This window comes from Ostreococcus tauri (genome assembly GCF_000214015.3).
Source record: "Ostreococcus tauri WGS project CAID00000000 data, contig chromosome 14, whole genome shotgun sequence".
NCBI lineage: Eukaryota > Viridiplantae > Chlorophyta > Mamiellophyceae > Mamiellales > Bathycoccaceae > Ostreococcus > Ostreococcus tauri.
The window spans coordinates 59,578-74,060 of NC_014439.2; the positions used below are offsets into that span (position 1 = coordinate 59,578).

At 61.3% G+C, this 14,483-nt stretch overlaps 11 protein-coding genes across 11 annotated transcripts; 4 read left to right on the forward strand and 7 right to left on the reverse strand.

The window, feature by feature from the left end:
- On the forward strand, positions 1-776 carry OT_ostta14g00280 (Histidine phosphatase superfamily, clade-2; the record flags this gene model as incomplete). Its single annotated transcript, XM_003082780.2, has 1 exon — positions 1-776. A coding segment is annotated over one exon (776 nt), but the record flags the coding sequence as incomplete, so codon positions are not given.
- Positions 777-841: 65 nt separating this feature from the next.
- OT_ostta14g00290 (RIO kinase, conserved site) lies at positions 842-2,743 on the reverse strand (the record flags this gene model as incomplete). Its single annotated transcript, XM_022982491.1, has 1 exon — positions 842-2,743. The coding sequence occupies one exon, from the start codon at positions 2,741-2,743 to the stop codon at positions 842-844; it is 1,902 nt and encodes a 633-aa protein (XP_022841274.1).
- A 185-nt stretch (positions 2,744-2,928) lies between these two features.
- Positions 2,929-4,296, forward strand: OT_ostta14g00300 (Splicing factor motif; the record flags this gene model as incomplete). The annotated part of the gene is made up of 1 exon (XM_003082783.1): positions 2,929-4,296. The coding sequence occupies one exon, from the start codon at positions 2,929-2,931 to the stop codon at positions 4,294-4,296; it is 1,368 nt and encodes a 455-aa protein (XP_003082831.1).
- Positions 4,297-4,617: 321 nt separating this feature from the next.
- On the reverse strand, positions 4,618-4,716 carry OT_ostta14g00310 (Arg_ACG; the record flags this gene model as incomplete). The annotated part of the gene is made up of 1 exon (XM_022982492.1): positions 4,618-4,716. The coding sequence occupies one exon, from the start codon at positions 4,714-4,716 to the stop codon at positions 4,618-4,620; it is 99 nt and encodes a 32-aa protein (XP_022841407.1).
- A 185-nt stretch (positions 4,717-4,901) lies between these two features.
- Positions 4,902-6,599, forward strand: OT_ostta14g00320 (Plus-3; the record flags this gene model as incomplete). Its single annotated transcript, XM_003082785.2, has 1 exon — positions 4,902-6,599. The coding sequence occupies one exon, from the start codon at positions 4,902-4,904 to the stop codon at positions 6,597-6,599; it is 1,698 nt and encodes a 565-aa protein (XP_003082833.2).
- A 64-nt stretch (positions 6,600-6,663) lies between these two features.
- Positions 6,664-7,061, reverse strand: OT_ostta14g00330 (Ribonucleoprotein LSM domain,eukaryotic/archaea-type; the record flags this gene model as incomplete). The annotated part of the gene is made up of 2 exons (XM_003082786.2): positions 6,664-6,837; positions 6,948-7,061. The coding sequence occupies 2 exons, from the start codon at positions 7,059-7,061 to the stop codon at positions 6,664-6,666; spliced, it is 288 nt and encodes a 95-aa protein (XP_003082834.2).
- Positions 7,062-7,124: 63 nt separating this feature from the next.
- Positions 7,125-8,297, reverse strand: OT_ostta14g00340 (Uroporphyrin-III C-methyltransferase; the record flags this gene model as incomplete). Its single annotated transcript, XM_022982493.1, has 1 exon — positions 7,125-8,297. The coding sequence occupies one exon, from the start codon at positions 8,295-8,297 to the stop codon at positions 7,125-7,127; it is 1,173 nt and encodes a 390-aa protein (XP_022841275.1).
- Positions 8,298-8,457: 160 nt separating this feature from the next.
- OT_ostta14g00350 (EF-Hand 1, calcium-binding site) lies at positions 8,458-9,033 on the reverse strand (the record flags this gene model as incomplete). Its single annotated transcript, XM_003082787.1, has 1 exon — positions 8,458-9,033. The coding sequence occupies one exon, from the start codon at positions 9,031-9,033 to the stop codon at positions 8,458-8,460; it is 576 nt and encodes a 191-aa protein (XP_003082835.1).
- Positions 9,034-9,209: 176 nt separating this feature from the next.
- Positions 9,210-10,430, reverse strand: OT_ostta14g00360 (Thioredoxin, conserved site; the record flags this gene model as incomplete). Its single annotated transcript, XM_003082788.2, has 1 exon — positions 9,210-10,430. One exon carries the CDS (start codon positions 10,428-10,430, stop codon positions 9,210-9,212), a length of 1,221 nt encoding a protein of 406 aa, XP_003082836.2.
- A 154-nt stretch (positions 10,431-10,584) lies between these two features.
- On the forward strand, positions 10,585-13,842 carry OT_ostta14g00370 (Helicase, C-terminal; the record flags this gene model as incomplete). The annotated part of the gene is made up of 1 exon (XM_003082790.2): positions 10,585-13,842. The coding sequence occupies one exon, from the start codon at positions 10,585-10,587 to the stop codon at positions 13,840-13,842; it is 3,258 nt and encodes a 1,085-aa protein (XP_003082838.2).
- A 105-nt stretch (positions 13,843-13,947) lies between these two features.
- Positions 13,948-14,483, reverse strand: OT_ostta14g00380 (Mitochondrial 18kDa protein; the record flags this gene model as incomplete). The annotated part of the gene is made up of 1 exon (XM_022982494.1): positions 13,948-14,483. A coding segment is annotated over one exon (536 nt), but the record flags the coding sequence as incomplete, so codon positions are not given.

The window sequence follows — 14,483 nt, forward strand, 5'->3', positions numbered from 1 at the left end:
GCGCGGCGAGCGCGCGCGCCGTCGCGCGAGGCGCGTGGCCGGACGGGCGAGACGTCGAAGCCAATGTTTCGATTGAGGTTCGAGAGAAGGCGCTTGAGACGATGTTTCCGAAACCAGGAAATGCGTGTGAGGCCTTGAACGTGTTTTTCGACGGACAAAGGGAGAAAGAGCTCGCGGAGGACGACGCTATTTTCGCGAGACGCGGATTCGAGACGCTTCGAAAGTTGCGGGACGCGATGACGCGCGAGCGGCCCGAGGGAAGGCCCGCCGGTCTCTCCCACGTGTGGGACCCCTTACAGTGCAGGGTGAGCCACGGATTGGCGCTCCCTCAAGGGGTGAGCGTGGACGACGTCGGTGAGTTAACGCGTCTCATGGAGCGTAGATATTTCGACGCGTTCACGCGCGCCGACGCCAAGCGCCTCATCGGGACCTCGCTTTTGCGAGAGATTGCGGACGAGATGACTCGCGAGTCTCCGGTAAAACTGACGTTGTACGCAGGACACGACTCGACCATCATAGCGCTCTTCGCCGCGCTCGACGAACCGGCGTTTGGGTCGCTTCGCGAGTGGCCGCGCGTGTGCAGCGCGTTGATCTTCGAGACGTGGCGTATGAACGACGATACCATCGGTGTCCGCGCCGTGTACAACGGCGAAACGATTAAATTAACGGAAACGTCCAGACGCGAGGACGGGATGACGCCGTATGTAGATTTCAGGGCGCTCGTGGAGCGACGCTCACCTCGAGATTTTGTTTCCGCGTGCAAATCCAAACTCTAGGCATAATTATATTCACTCTAGGCACGCACCGGTAGGTAGTCTACGCTATAGTTTACAACAATGCTCTACTTCTTCGCCTTCTTTGTCTTCGCCTTCTTGACGTGCTTGGGGATCTTCGTCTTTCGCTTCTCCGCGGCGGCGGCTTTCTGCGCCTTGGCCGCCGCCTTGCGAGCCGCCTTGGCGGCTTCCTTGTCGACGGGTTCCTTTCTGAAACGACGTTCCGGGTCGTCTTCGTCCCCGGACGCGTCTTCCCCATCTTCCATATCCACATCCTCGTCTGTTTCGTCATCGCCGTCCTCGGACTCCTCGTCCTCGTCCACGACCTCGAGACGCTTCGATATGAGCATCGGCGTCGTGCGCACGCCGCTCAAATCGTCCGCCATTCCGGTGATGGTTTGGTAATAAATCCCCTCGGACTCGCCGTCGCCCTGTTTCAGCCGACGCTGATCGCGCTCGAACGTGTCAACCTCGTCGAGTGCGCGCGGAATGAACGCCTGATGAAACACATTAGCGCGGATCTCCGCCTCGGCGGCGCGCTCGAGAAGCGTCGGATCGTTCATCGCCTCCTCTGGAATCGAGTCGGGATCGTGCGAGTTCAGCGCGTTCAACTGCGCGTTCACCTTTTTCAGCTCAACGGCGTGGGACTCCGCGGATTCGCTCAGAGCTTCCAAGACGGCCTCCATGTTTTCGTCGTTAATCGCAGGATCGACGACGAAATCAAAGAGTTCGCGAACCGTCGGCACCGCGACGTCGCGCTTGGCGAAAAACTGAATCACGTGAAGTAAGTCCTCGCGTAAGAACTCCAAGCACCTGGGGTGGTCTTGATCGACGGATTGCGAAACGTCGATGATCCATATGTGTCCGTCGTGGAAGAGCAAGTTGTACTCGCTCAAGTCCGCGTGCACCAAGCGGCACTTTTGATACATCCAGCGCACGTCGACGATGAGCTCGGTGAAGAGCGAGCGCATCTTCTTAGTTGAAATCCCAGGCGCGGCGTCGCGCAAACGCGGCGCGGCGACGCCATCGTCGGTCCCAATGAATTCCATCACCAACACGTGCGAGCGCAGCATCTCCACCTTTGGCACGCGCAAGCCGGACTCCTTGAGACGAATGAGGTTTCGCATCTCCTTCTCCGCCCACGTCTGCACCATTTTCCTCGGATTCTTCTTACTGTACCCGTTTCTCCATCGCCAATCACCGCTGACGTATCGATCACGATCTTTAAAGACCAAGATCGAGGTCTTGTACACCTTCACCGCGAAGTCCACCGCGGGCGAATCCGGCGAAACTTTTCGCGCGTGATACACGTTTGCCTCTTTCCCGGTGGAGACGCACCCGTGAATCTCCGTAAACGTCTCCCTGCTCAGCATCTTGAAAAGGATCAGCATCGTTCGAGGATCCAACGCTTGCTCCACGGTCGCTCTATCTTCTTTATCTTTATTCAGTGAAGCGTTCTTCGACTCTTTCCGCTGATGTTCCTTGAATGCGTTTCGCACTTTTTGCTCGCTCGCCGACGTTCCCGGAAGCGCCTTTTGCGCCTTATCCAAACGTCCCCCCACCGGTCGCTTCGACGACCCCGACGGAGTATTTTTCATCCGCACCCCCTCACCACCGTTCGGTCGTCCCGTCCACCGCCGACCGCCTCCGTTCGCCGCCCGCGTGAGCGCCCGCGCCGCCCCGCCCGGCGTCCCGCGCGTCGGTCCCCGTCCATCCCCCCGATGCGCCGCCACGTCGTCCAGCGCGTCCAGCGCATCGAGGGCATCACCGACGTCATCGACGTCGTCTTCGCTCGCCGTCCACCCGCGGTCGTCGTCCCACGCGTCGTCGTCGTCGTCGTCGTTTTCATCCGCCGCCGCCGCCGCGTCGACATCGCGCACGCGCAGCGAGCTCAGCGCGCCGTGTATCTCCTCCAGCGCCCGCGCGCGCGCGGCGGCGTCCGCGGCGTCGCGTTCGAGCTCGCGGTCCATCGTCGAGGCCGTCGACGCGTCGCGCGGTGGCGCCAGGGACGCGCGATGCGCTCGATGGCGATGAAAACCACGCCTCGATGGACCTCGATGCCGACATCTCTCGACGCCGACGCCGTCGACCGACGCGGTGCGCGACGACGGCGGCGGCGATGGTGGACGCGGCGGACGACGCGTCGACGAGCGCGATGGCGCGCGCGGTGGCGCGGCGACGAGAGATTGTGGAGAAATTTGAGTCGAGACGAAAACTACGAGCGACGACGGTGCCGACGAACGACGCGGCGACGCGGGCCGAGCTGCGCAGGCGCGGTGAGCCGGTGACGCTGTTCGGTGAGCGCGAGGGTGATCGGCGCGAGCGCCTGCGAGGGATCCTCGCGGCGTTGGACGCGGCGGACGGGGGCGAACTCGAACGCGGCGGCGCGGACGCGGAGGACGACGCCATGGACGCGGACGGCGCGCCGGAGCGAGGACGACAGAGGGAGACATTTTTTACCGAGGGTGTCAAGGGACTGCTGGAGTGTCGAGTGGCGATGGCGGAGTTTTCGCTGCCGCGCGCGGCGAAGCGCGTGCGAGAGGAACGGGTGAGAAACGCCGACGCGAGAGGTTTAGCGAAGACGCTGGACGCCATCGTCGCCTCCACCTCGGGATTCGCGGCGCAATGCAGTGAGATTGGGGATGATACGCGGCCGATCGCGTGCGCGCGCGCGTTCGACGACGGGCGCAGGGCGGTGACGGGGAGTTGGAGCGGCGAGGCGCGTGTGTGGAAAATCGACGCGCCCACGGGACGGATGACGTCCGAGCTCGTCATCAGATGCACCGATCACAGAATCACGGGCGTGGACGCGGTCGCGAACGTGATCGCCACCGCGCACGCCGACGGGACTGCGGCGATTTGGAACGCGAACGATGGCTCTCGCGCGCGAGAGCTCAAGGGTCGACACGCCGCGCGGTGCGGAAATATTGCCTTCCATCCGAGCGGAGCGCGATACGTCGCCACCGCCGGATTCGACGCGACGTGGCGACTGTGGAACGTCGAGACCGGGGACGAACTTCTGTGTCAGGAAGGTCACGCGAAGGAGGTGTACGACGTGGCGTTTCACCCCGACGGCGGCTTGGCGGCGAGCGTCGGTCTAGACGCCGTCGGTCGCGTGTGGGATCTGCGAATCGGTCGGGCGATCGGAAACCCGCTCAGGGGACACGTGAAACAAATCTTGAGTTGTGACTTCCATCCAAACGGCACGCACATCGTCACCGGAAGCGGCGACAACACGGCCAAGGCGTGGGATTTGAGACGCGCGAACGAGTGCGTGTACACGATGGCGAATCACGAAAACTTGATCAGTCAGGTTCGGTACGCACCAAACGGCGCCTTTTTACTCTCCGCGAGTTACGACGGCACCGTGAACGCGTACGACGCTCGAGATTTTTCGTTGAACAAAAAAATCGTCGTATGTACCGGTAGCGGCGCGACGAAAATCACGTGCTGCGACGTCGCCGCCGACGACGCCTTAATCATCGGCTGCTTCGATCGCACCGTGAAACTGTACACGAAGTAATACATCGAGGTCGGGTCACCCGTGATCATAGTTAGTAATATAACCGCGCGTCATTATATATCGTACGCGCTCGAACGCGCCGTGCGACCCGACGCCGCGGGAGAAACATTTTTATATGTGCGCAAGATGCTACCAAATCACTTTACTCGCAAAACAACCACCGTTCACGTGCGCGCTATGCTCGCATGCGGTTTCTCGAGGGAAGCGGAGTTACCGCGACAGAGTCAGCGGTGGACGCGTGTGCGACGCTTGCTACAAGCGGAGTTACCGCGACAGAGTCAGCGGTGGACGATAACTTTTGTAATGGGTTTATTCTGATGATTATATGGTCAAAAGTGATTCTGCCAGGGATCGAACCTGGAATCTCCGGTTAACAACTCGAACGCTTCGTTCGACGGAACGTGTGTGGTCTCGGTCCATACCGTAGACCGGCGCCTTATCCATTGGGCCACAGAACCGTGGATATATGCATACACTGGTGTTAATTTTCAACCCCAAAATCTCCCCGAAAAGATGTCGCAAAACTTACGGGTGTTCCCGGCGCCGGGCTCGAACCCTCGTCCCGTCCCCGTCCCCGCGCGTCTTCACGACCACGCGCGCGCGCGATGGCGAACGGCGACGACGAGGACGTGGACGACGTCGACGTCGTCGCGTACGACCCGAATGACCCGCACGGCGACGGCCTGGATGATGATTTAATGGGTGACGAAGACGATCGCGCGCGATTACGCGCGATGACGGAGCTCGAGCGAGAGACGATGATGTTGGAGCGCTCGGAGCGACGCCGGGCGATCGAATCGCGACGACGGATCATGGAGATGGCGGCGCGATCGAAGCGATCGGTGAGCGACCAACGCACGGGGGCGCGCACGGCGTTGGAAAAACTGGCGGAGGAACGATCGCGGAGGGAACGCAAGCGACGCGTCTTCGGCGACGACTCGGAGGAGGACGACGCGGAGGCGGCGGCGGAGTATTATTCCGACGACGACGCGCGCGTGGGGGACGGGAAGATGGTGACGAAGAAACCGAAGCGGGGGGGGGCGTCGGAGGTGGTGGTGGATGAAGATGACGATTTCGATTCGTCGACGAAGAATCAACCCGCGACCAAGGCGGAGATTGAATCGATCACGATTCGTCGGCATCAACTCGAGTCTTGGATCTCCGAGCCGTTTTTTGAATCCGCCGTCGTCGGATGCTTGACCCGAGTCGGGATTGGATTGAACAAACACGGTGAAAACGTCTATCGCCTCGTCGAGATCAGCGGCGTCGCCGAGGGTAAGTACAAGCAATATTCCTTAAAGCCGTACGCGTACGTCAAGGACAAGCCGCCGACGAACGTGTGGCTCGTCTTGAAGTGGGGCCAGAGCGAGAAGACGTTTAGAATCTCCGAGATTTCAAACTCGGCGACGCAAGACAACGAGTGGTCGCAGTGGGTGGCGCACTGTCGCGACGCCGGGTGTAAACCCATTACGAGCGAGGACGTTCAAAAGGCGCTCGAAAACTTGAGGGAGGCGCAAAACTACAGATACACCACGGACGACGTGACGAAAATCTTGGCTCAAAAGCGTGAGAGACTCGGTGGGGTTCGACACAATCTGTTGTTTGAGAAGGAACAGATTCGAACCGCGATCGCGCACGCCGAGGCGGAGGACGATTTCGCAAAGGCGGAGGAACTCAGAGGACGACTGGAGGAGATCGATCGCGAGGTCAAAGCGAGGCTCGAACAGCGATCGGGATCGACGCAAGACGCTCTGGCGAACATCAATCGTAAGAATGAGATTCAAAACTCGGAAAAGTTGTCCAAGCGTGCGTCCGAACAAGTCGCGCGCTTGAAGAAGGGATTGGCCAACACGGGCGAGGGCGATCCCTTCTCTCGCCGACCGACGCGTCTGACGACGTACTGGGACATGGGCGTGAAGGAGGACGGCGCTGAGGGGACGACGAAAGGAGATGAAAAAGAACAACAAGCGGCGGCGGCGGCTTCGACGGCGACGAACGCCGAAGATGACGAAGATCACGACGATATTTTCCTCACCGCCGGCCAATCCGCCGGAGCGGCGGAGAAGGAGCTTTGCGACGTCCTTCAACAGGCGCACCGCGAGACGTCGCTCGCGATCGATCTTCGTCGACTCGACGCACCGAGCGAAGCGGATACGTTCCGAGAAAAGTCCACGCGAGGTATCCTTCGACGAGGCGCAGCTCTGTTGAAATCGTCCTACGACGCCGCTCGCGCCGCCAAGCTCGCCGCGACGCCGACGTCTCGCGCCTTCACCGTCCAGGAGTACCTCGCCGAGTTCGCCTAGAGCGTGTAACAAAAAAATCATTCGACTACCTAGAACACCGCGTACCCATTACAAAATCATCGCCTCAATTCCTCAACGGCGGCGACACCAGGGTCACCGCGTCGCCTCGAATGAACAAGTACGGGACGCGTCGCTTCGTCGTCTTCGTAAACTCTTCGAACGTCTCCTCGTCCGTCTCCGTGCTCGTGATCGTCTCCTCCACCTCACCGAGGATCATATTCAGGTGTTGATCGTACGCCTGCGCGCATCGCGAGCGCGTCGTCGTCGTCGTCGTCGTCAGTCACGCGTTGGATTGGTGGAAAACAAAAAAAATCGCATCGTCGTCGTCGTCGTCGTCGTCGCACGCACGTGTAAGCGCCCTCTGGCCTCGCGATCACCCCTGAGCTTGACGTACACGCGCTCGTCCAGGGCGAGCCGTATGAGATCGAGCGGTTCGCGCACGGCGGCGTCGTCCTCAGCCATCGCGCGCGGACGTGTGAGGAGGGTTGGCGTCTCGCGCGCGCGTTCGCGGGCGAGCGATTTGGATTACAAAATACCGTCGGCGTGAATGACTTTCGCGGGTGATTCGTGACGCGTACAGGTAAGATCGACGTCGAGCCACGCGCGCCAGTCGTTGAGATCCTCGGGGGCGCGGACGCTGCCGCTGGACGCGATCCAACGCGGGACGCCGTCGACGCCGACGCGGACGCCCGCGGCGTAAGGCCAGTGCGGACTCAGGACGCACGTCTTGCCGATGATGATCAACGTCGGGGAGACCAACTCGCACTCGCGCGCGGCTTCGGGGAGGTGCTCTATCGAGCTGAACACACGGCGTTCGTCAACCGTGGTCCCGCGCTCGACGGCCACCGCGGGCGCGTCGCGAGGGAAACCGCTCTCGATGAGTTTTTCGCTCAATCGAGGAAGCGTGCCGAGACCCATGTAGACGACCAAAGTCGTGTCCGCATCCGCGCTCGTCACCGCGAAATCCACCGGGTCTTCGCCGCGCTCGCGCGCGCCCTCTCGTAAATGACCCGTGAGCAATCGCACCGACGTCGCGACGCCTCGATGCGTGAGCGGAATCCCGAGCTCGCTCCCCACGCCCGACGCCGCGGTGATGCCCGGAACGACCTCCACCCGCACGTCCGGATTCTTCTCCCGTAGAAACTCAAACTCTTCGCCACCGCGTCCGAATACCAACGGATCGCCGCCCTTTAACCTCAAAATGAGCGCCCCGCGCTCGGCGAACGCCGACAACAGCGCGTGTATCTCCTCTTGCGTCCGCGTGTGAAATCCCGCGCGCTTCCCGACGTACACCATCCTCGCCTCTGTTCGCACCAGGTTTAATATCTCATTCGACACCAATCTATCGTACAACACCACGTCCGCCCGACGCATCAACTGAAACGCCCGCAAGGTTAACAGACCCGGGTCTCCCGGCCCGCATCCCACGATGCACACGCGCGCCGCCGTCGTCGCCCCGTCGCGCGCGTCTTCCCGCGTGGACGTCGTCGCCCATTCGATCCCACCCACGCCCGCGCGCGCGGTGCGCACGACATCCGCGACGTCGTCGCCGTCGTCCGCGCGCGCGGCGTCGTCGTCGCCGCCGCCGGCGGACGCGCGCGGACGCCACGCGCGCGCGCGTCGAGCGCGTCGCGCGTCGACGCATCCCGACGCGCGCGCGATGACGTCGAACCCGATGCGCGGCGTCGCGCGCGGCATCGCGACGCCGAGCGCGAGGCGTGGGCGTCGGGATGTGTCGACATGCGTGTGGGCGAACAGTCTGGGATGTATGACAGCGGCGACGCCGCCGCGCGCGGGTGGTTTCAATGGGCTCTCGCTTCGTCCACGGCCGACGCCGCCGAAGCGCGCGCGACGGCGCTCACGCGTCGTCGTCCACGGGGACGCGCACGGTGGGTAAGGTGCGATCGACCGCGGAGAGGGCGCGTCGGAACTCGTCAAAGGCGACGCCGCGCGCGGACCCCTCGCGCGCGTCCGCGCGCTCGGCGCGCATCGCCCGTAAATCCTCAAACGCTCGGTGTATTAACGCGTTGAAGTCTTCCTCGGACACGCTCGATCCCACGAGATGTCGAGTCATGGTTTCTAAATCGCTTCGCGCGATTTCGCCGTCCCGGTCGACGTCGTGGCACTGAAACATGAAGCGCAAGCGATCGTCCCGACTCGCTCTCGGTGAGAGCGCGCTTAACATTTTCACGAAATCCTTAAAGTTTTGATTTTGAAACATCTGCACGATTCTCGGCGCGAGCGGGGAGATGGCGAGCTCGGGGATGGCCATTAATTCATCCTCGGTGAGGAATCCTTTGTGTCTCTTGTCCAACGATCGGAATCGCGCGTACAGGGCCTGGATCTCTCTCGACGTGAACTTCCCGTCGCAGTGTTGCTGGACGTCCTCGATGTCGTACTGGGTGAGGTTGAGGGAGGAGGCGGTGAGTCCCATGGCGGACGCGGCCGCGCGGAGGCGCCGCGCGGGACGGGGGCGAGGCGGAGACTGGGGACGCGAAAGAGACGCCGACGCGGCTCGGTGGCGCGATCGTTCATCGTTCGCGTGCGTCGTAGGGGGGAGATGTATTGATAAATATGCGTCGAGAACGCGTCGTCTGGCGCCGTGGCGTCTCATATTTTTCCACAGACGCTCTCGATGAAGATTCGCAACGAGTCCGCGTCCCTGCGCTCGCTCCCGAGCTTGATGTATCCGGATCGACCCTTGGGGAACAGGAGAACGGTCGGGAACGAGTTGAGGGATAGGTTTTCCTTGGCCCACTCCTTTTCGTCGCGATCGGCGCGGAATTTGGCGAACGTGATCCCGTTCGGCGTGAGGCGCTCCGCCGCGGTTTCATAGCCGTCGACCATGCGTTGGCAGTGCGGACACCACGGGGCGTAGAGCACGGCGAGCGTCGTCTCCGCGTGCGTCTTTTCATCCCGCAACGCCGCGATCTGGTCGTGCGAGAGCGCGCGTACGAGTTCGTGCTCGAAGATGTCCTCCTCCGTCGCTTCGCGATCCTCTTGCGTCTTCTTCGCCTCGTCGGATACGTTGCCGCTGTGCAATCCGCACTCCTTGGACGCGGCGTCTTCCCACCACCATCGACCCTCGCGCTCTTGCTGTCCCGGGAGTACGGCGCGAGTGCACGGCGCACAACCGATCGAGACGTACCCTCGCTCGTGCAAAGCGTTCACGGGCGTGCCCATGACGCGCAAGAAATCCCAAACCTCGGTCGACGTCATATCCGTGAGCGGATTGTACTTCATCAAACTCCCCTCGCCTCCCTTCGCACCGACGAACACCGGATCGACCTGCGACGCCGGCACCGCGTTCCTCGTCCCCGGGCTCTGATCCTTCCTCTGTCCCGTCATCCACGCGTCCAACGTCGCCAGCTTTGCCCGCAACGGCTGCACCTTGCGCACGCCGCAGCACTCCTTGTGTCCATCCTCGTAAAACGAAAACATCCCCTTTTCATTCACCAGCGCCTTCACCGCATCCGCGTCTGGAAAACAGTACTCAATCTTTATTCCAAAGTGTTTCTCCACCGCATCGAACAGCTCGTACGTCTCCGGGTTCAACCGTCCCGTGTCCAGCGAGAACACGCGAAACCCCCGTCCCGTGAGCGCCGCGTACTGAATCACCGCCACGTCCTCCGCCCCGCTGAACGCGATCGCGATTCGATCACCGTGCGTCTCCAACGCGTGATCGACAATCTCCAGCGCCGTCGCGCGCGCCCGCGCGTCCCTCGCGGGCGTCACTCGCGACGTTCTTCGCGAGGCTTTCACGTCATCGCCAAAAACGCGATTCCTCGCGATGCGCTGGACGACCGGGCCCGCGCGCGCGCGCGACGTCATCGCGCGTCCGTTCACGATCGTCAGGCGCGCGGCGTTCCGTCGCGCGCGCGATGCCGCGGCGACTGACGCGTTCGATGCGTCGAAGTGATGAAATCATGCATTGATGACATCCATGAAAACGCCCATCGCCACCGCCCGTCGCGTCGCGGGCGCGATGACGCTCGACGACGTCATCCGAGACGGCCTCCACGACCTCCTCGGGATGTCCGCGCGCGCGCTCGAGTCCTTCGTCGCGGACGCGGCGTCGAGGGTTGATTTCAATCCACACGCGTTGACCACCGAGCTCGTCCACGCCGGGCTCTCGAGCGACGACGGCGCGCGCGCGTTCGCCGAGCGCGTGTGCGCGTGCGGTCGCGACGGGCGAGACGCGCGCGAGCGGGCGCCGAGGGCGGTGGTGGCGGCGGCGGCTGGATCATCATTCGCGGCGGCGGACGCGTACGCGCTCGTGGAGGCGACGCCGTCGAGCTCGGAGAACGACGACGCGACGGTGTCTCGAGGGCGACGGCGCGCGGAGAAACGTGGGAAGAAGCTGCGGCGACGGGCGGTGGATGACGGGGGGTCGAGCGAGGAGGACGCGGTGGCGGCGGCGACGCGGCGGGTCGCGCTCGGGCGGGCGCGGGGGACGCGGGACGACGACGCGGAGACGACGCCGGAGAGCGAGAGCGAGGAGACGACGCGGCGACGGGAGATGGAGGAGGATGCGCGGGAGCGGGATGCGTTTGAGGAACGGTTGCGGGCGAGGGATGCGGCGAAGACGAAAAAGGTGAATGAGCGAGAGCCGAGCGAGGCGGAGCGCGCCGAGGCGGAACGACGAGGGGCGCGTCTCGAGAGCGATGCGCAGCGCATGGATCTCGTTCCGGAGCTTCGTAAGGTGTCGAGACAGGAGTACTTGAAGAAGCGCGAACTCCAAAAACTCGAAGAACTCAAGGAATCGATTCGTGAGACGGAGTACTTTTACGAAGGCCAAGACGTGACTGAGGAACAACGGGCGGATCTCGAGAAGAGGAAAAAGGTGTACGAGCTCGCGATGGAACAGATCAATAGCATTAACGAGGCGCTGGAGGAGCGGTATCAAATTCCCACGGCGTATGACGATCCGAACAAGCCTAAATCGATGAACGAGCGGTTCGCCGTCGCGAGACAGCGGTACAAGGAGCCGGATCCGGAGGACGACGCCAACCCGTTCAAGGATCAGGATCGATGGGAGGCGCATCAGGTGAAGCAAGCGCAGACGCAGTTCGGGGCGAAAAATAAAAAGACAGAGGAGAAGCAGTACGATCTCCTGTACGACGATCAGATCAAGTTCATTAAGGATGAAATCATGGCGGGAGACGGCGTATCCGATGAGAGCGACGGCGACGACGTCTCCGATCGGAGCGACGAGAGCGAGATGGATGAGGAGAAGCGCACGAAGCTGGCGTTGGCAGGGAAGCTTGGAAAGCGGGCGAAGATCGAAGCAGATCGTAAATCGCTGCCGATTTTCCCATATCGCGATGGTCTCATCAAGGCTGTCGAGGATCATCAAGTCGTCGTCATCGTCGGCGAAACCGGTTCGGGCAAAACGACGCAGATTCCTCAATACATGTGGGAGGCTGGCTTCGGTGGGAAGACGCAAAAGATTGGATGCACACAGCCGAGACGCGTCGCCGCGATGTCTGTCGCGGCGCGCGTCGCCGAAGAGGCTGGGGTCAAGCTTGGACACGAAGTGGGTTACTCGATTCGTTTCGAGGATTGCACAAACGACAAGACTCGACTCAAGTACATGACGGACGGTATGCTTTTGCGCGAATTTCTAGGCGAGCCCGATCTCTCTTCGTATGCGGTGATGATGGTGGACGAAGCGCACGAGCGCACCCTGCACACGGACGTGCTCTTCGGTCTCGTCAAGGACATTGCTCGCTTCCGTCCAGAGATCAAACTTTTGATATCCTCCGCCACGCTCGACGCAGAAAAGTTCAGCGAGTATTTTGATTTTGCGCCAATCTTTAGGATTCCAGGTCGTAGGTTCCCGGTCGACATCTTGTACACTCAACAGCCCGAGGCTGATTACGTCGACGCGTCCGTGGTGACCATCTTACAAATTCACCTGACGCAACCAGAGGGCGACATCTTGGTATTTTGCACCGGTCAGGAGGAGATTGAAAACATCGAAGAGCTTCTGAAGACGAGAATCCATGAGATGGAGAAGAAACCGCCAGAACTCATCATCGCCCCGATATATTCTTCACTTCCGAGCGATTTACAGGCGAAGATTTTTGAGGATCCACCCAAAGGCGCGCGCAAGGTTGTCTTGGCGACGAACATCGCCGAGACGTCGCTCACGATTGATGGCATCAAGTACGTCATCGATCCTGGGTTTTGCAAGCAGAAGAGCTATAATCCGCGCACCGGTATGGAATCTCTCGTCGTCACACCGACGTCGCAGGCGAGCGCGTTGCAGCGCGCCGGTCGCGCCGGTCGTACCTCGGCGGGTAAATGTTTCCGTCTGTACACGGCGTGGAGCTTCCAAAACGAGCTCGACCCGAACACGGTGCCGGAGATTCAACGGACAAACCTTGGGAACGTCGTACTCATGCTCAAATCGCTCGGGATCAATGACCTGATGAACTTTGATTTCATGGACCCCCCGCCCGCGGAGACGCTCCTGCGAGCGCTCGAACAGTTGTACGCTCTCGGCGCGCTGAATGACCGCGGTGAGCTCACAAAGCTCGGACGTAAGATGGCCGAGTTCCCCCTCGACCCAATGCTCTCCAAGACGCTCTGCGCGAGCGACAAGTACAAGGTGAGCGATGAAGTCATGACGATATGCTGTATGCTGTCTTGCGGCAACGCCGTGTTCTATCGCCCGAAAGACAAACTACAGCTCGCCGATCACGCGCACAAAGCGTTTCACATCGGCAATCCCGGTGATCACATCGCACTCTTAAACGTGTACAACTCTTGGCGCGACGCCGATTTTTCCGTGACTTGGTGTTACGAAAATTTCGTGCAGCAGCGAACGATGAAGACGGCGCGGGACATCCGAGAGCAACTCGAAAAGCTTCTCGAGCGCGTCGAAATCGAGCCCTCGTCCAATCCAAACGACATCGACGGCATCAAGAAGTGCATCACGAGTGGCTTCTTCTATCACACGGCCAAGCTGCAAAAGAACGGGAGCTATCGCACGGTGAAAAATCCGCAAACGGTGGCGATCCACCCCTCGAGCGGACTCGCGAAAGAGCTTCCTCGATGGGTCGTGTACTTTGAGCTCGTGTATACGTCCAAGGAGTACATGAGACAGGTGATCGAGATCAAACCCGAGTGGCTCGTCGAAATCGCGCCGCACTACTACAAGAGGAAGGAGATCGAGGGCGAGACGATCAAGATGGGTAAGGCGGGCACGGGCAAGAAGTCAGACGTCGTCTTGGCGTGACGAAGCACCAGAAACATCTTAGCACATAGAGAGCCGACGCTTTTTCGTTCACAAATATTTGTTAGTGCGAATGAATGATGTGTTGATTTCAATGACTTAATTCGTCTACTCCAACGGAACGACGCCCGCGGCGTCGTTGATGAAGCCCGCGAGGCTGAAGAGCGTCGGGGGCACGGCCAAGCACGCGGCCATGACGGCGGCGCCGACGGCCCAGTCGGAAGCGCCTTCCATCTTGCCTTGGATCGCCTTACCGAACGACACCTCACCCGCCGCGTCTACGGTGGTATCGATCGGCTTCACGATGAACGGAATCGCGGCGAGACCGAAGAGAGTCGGCAAGATCTTCTCGACGTCGATCCCTTGCGCCGCGAGCGCCTCGAACGCCGACGTATCAGCCTTCGCCAACGCCAAGTTCGTCGACGCCACGACGACGCGAATGAACGACCCCGGCCAGAACACGCTCGCGAGCATCTGCCACGTCACCGTTTCCGTGGCGACCCCGACGGCTTGGTTCAATCGATCGTCGTCGCCCTCCGCCTGCTTCCAACGCTTCAGCCCCTTGTCAACCGTGTCCGCCAACACGTACGTCGCCGCGACGCCGTACGTCGCCGGCACGCCCCACGCCGGCAACCACGCGACGA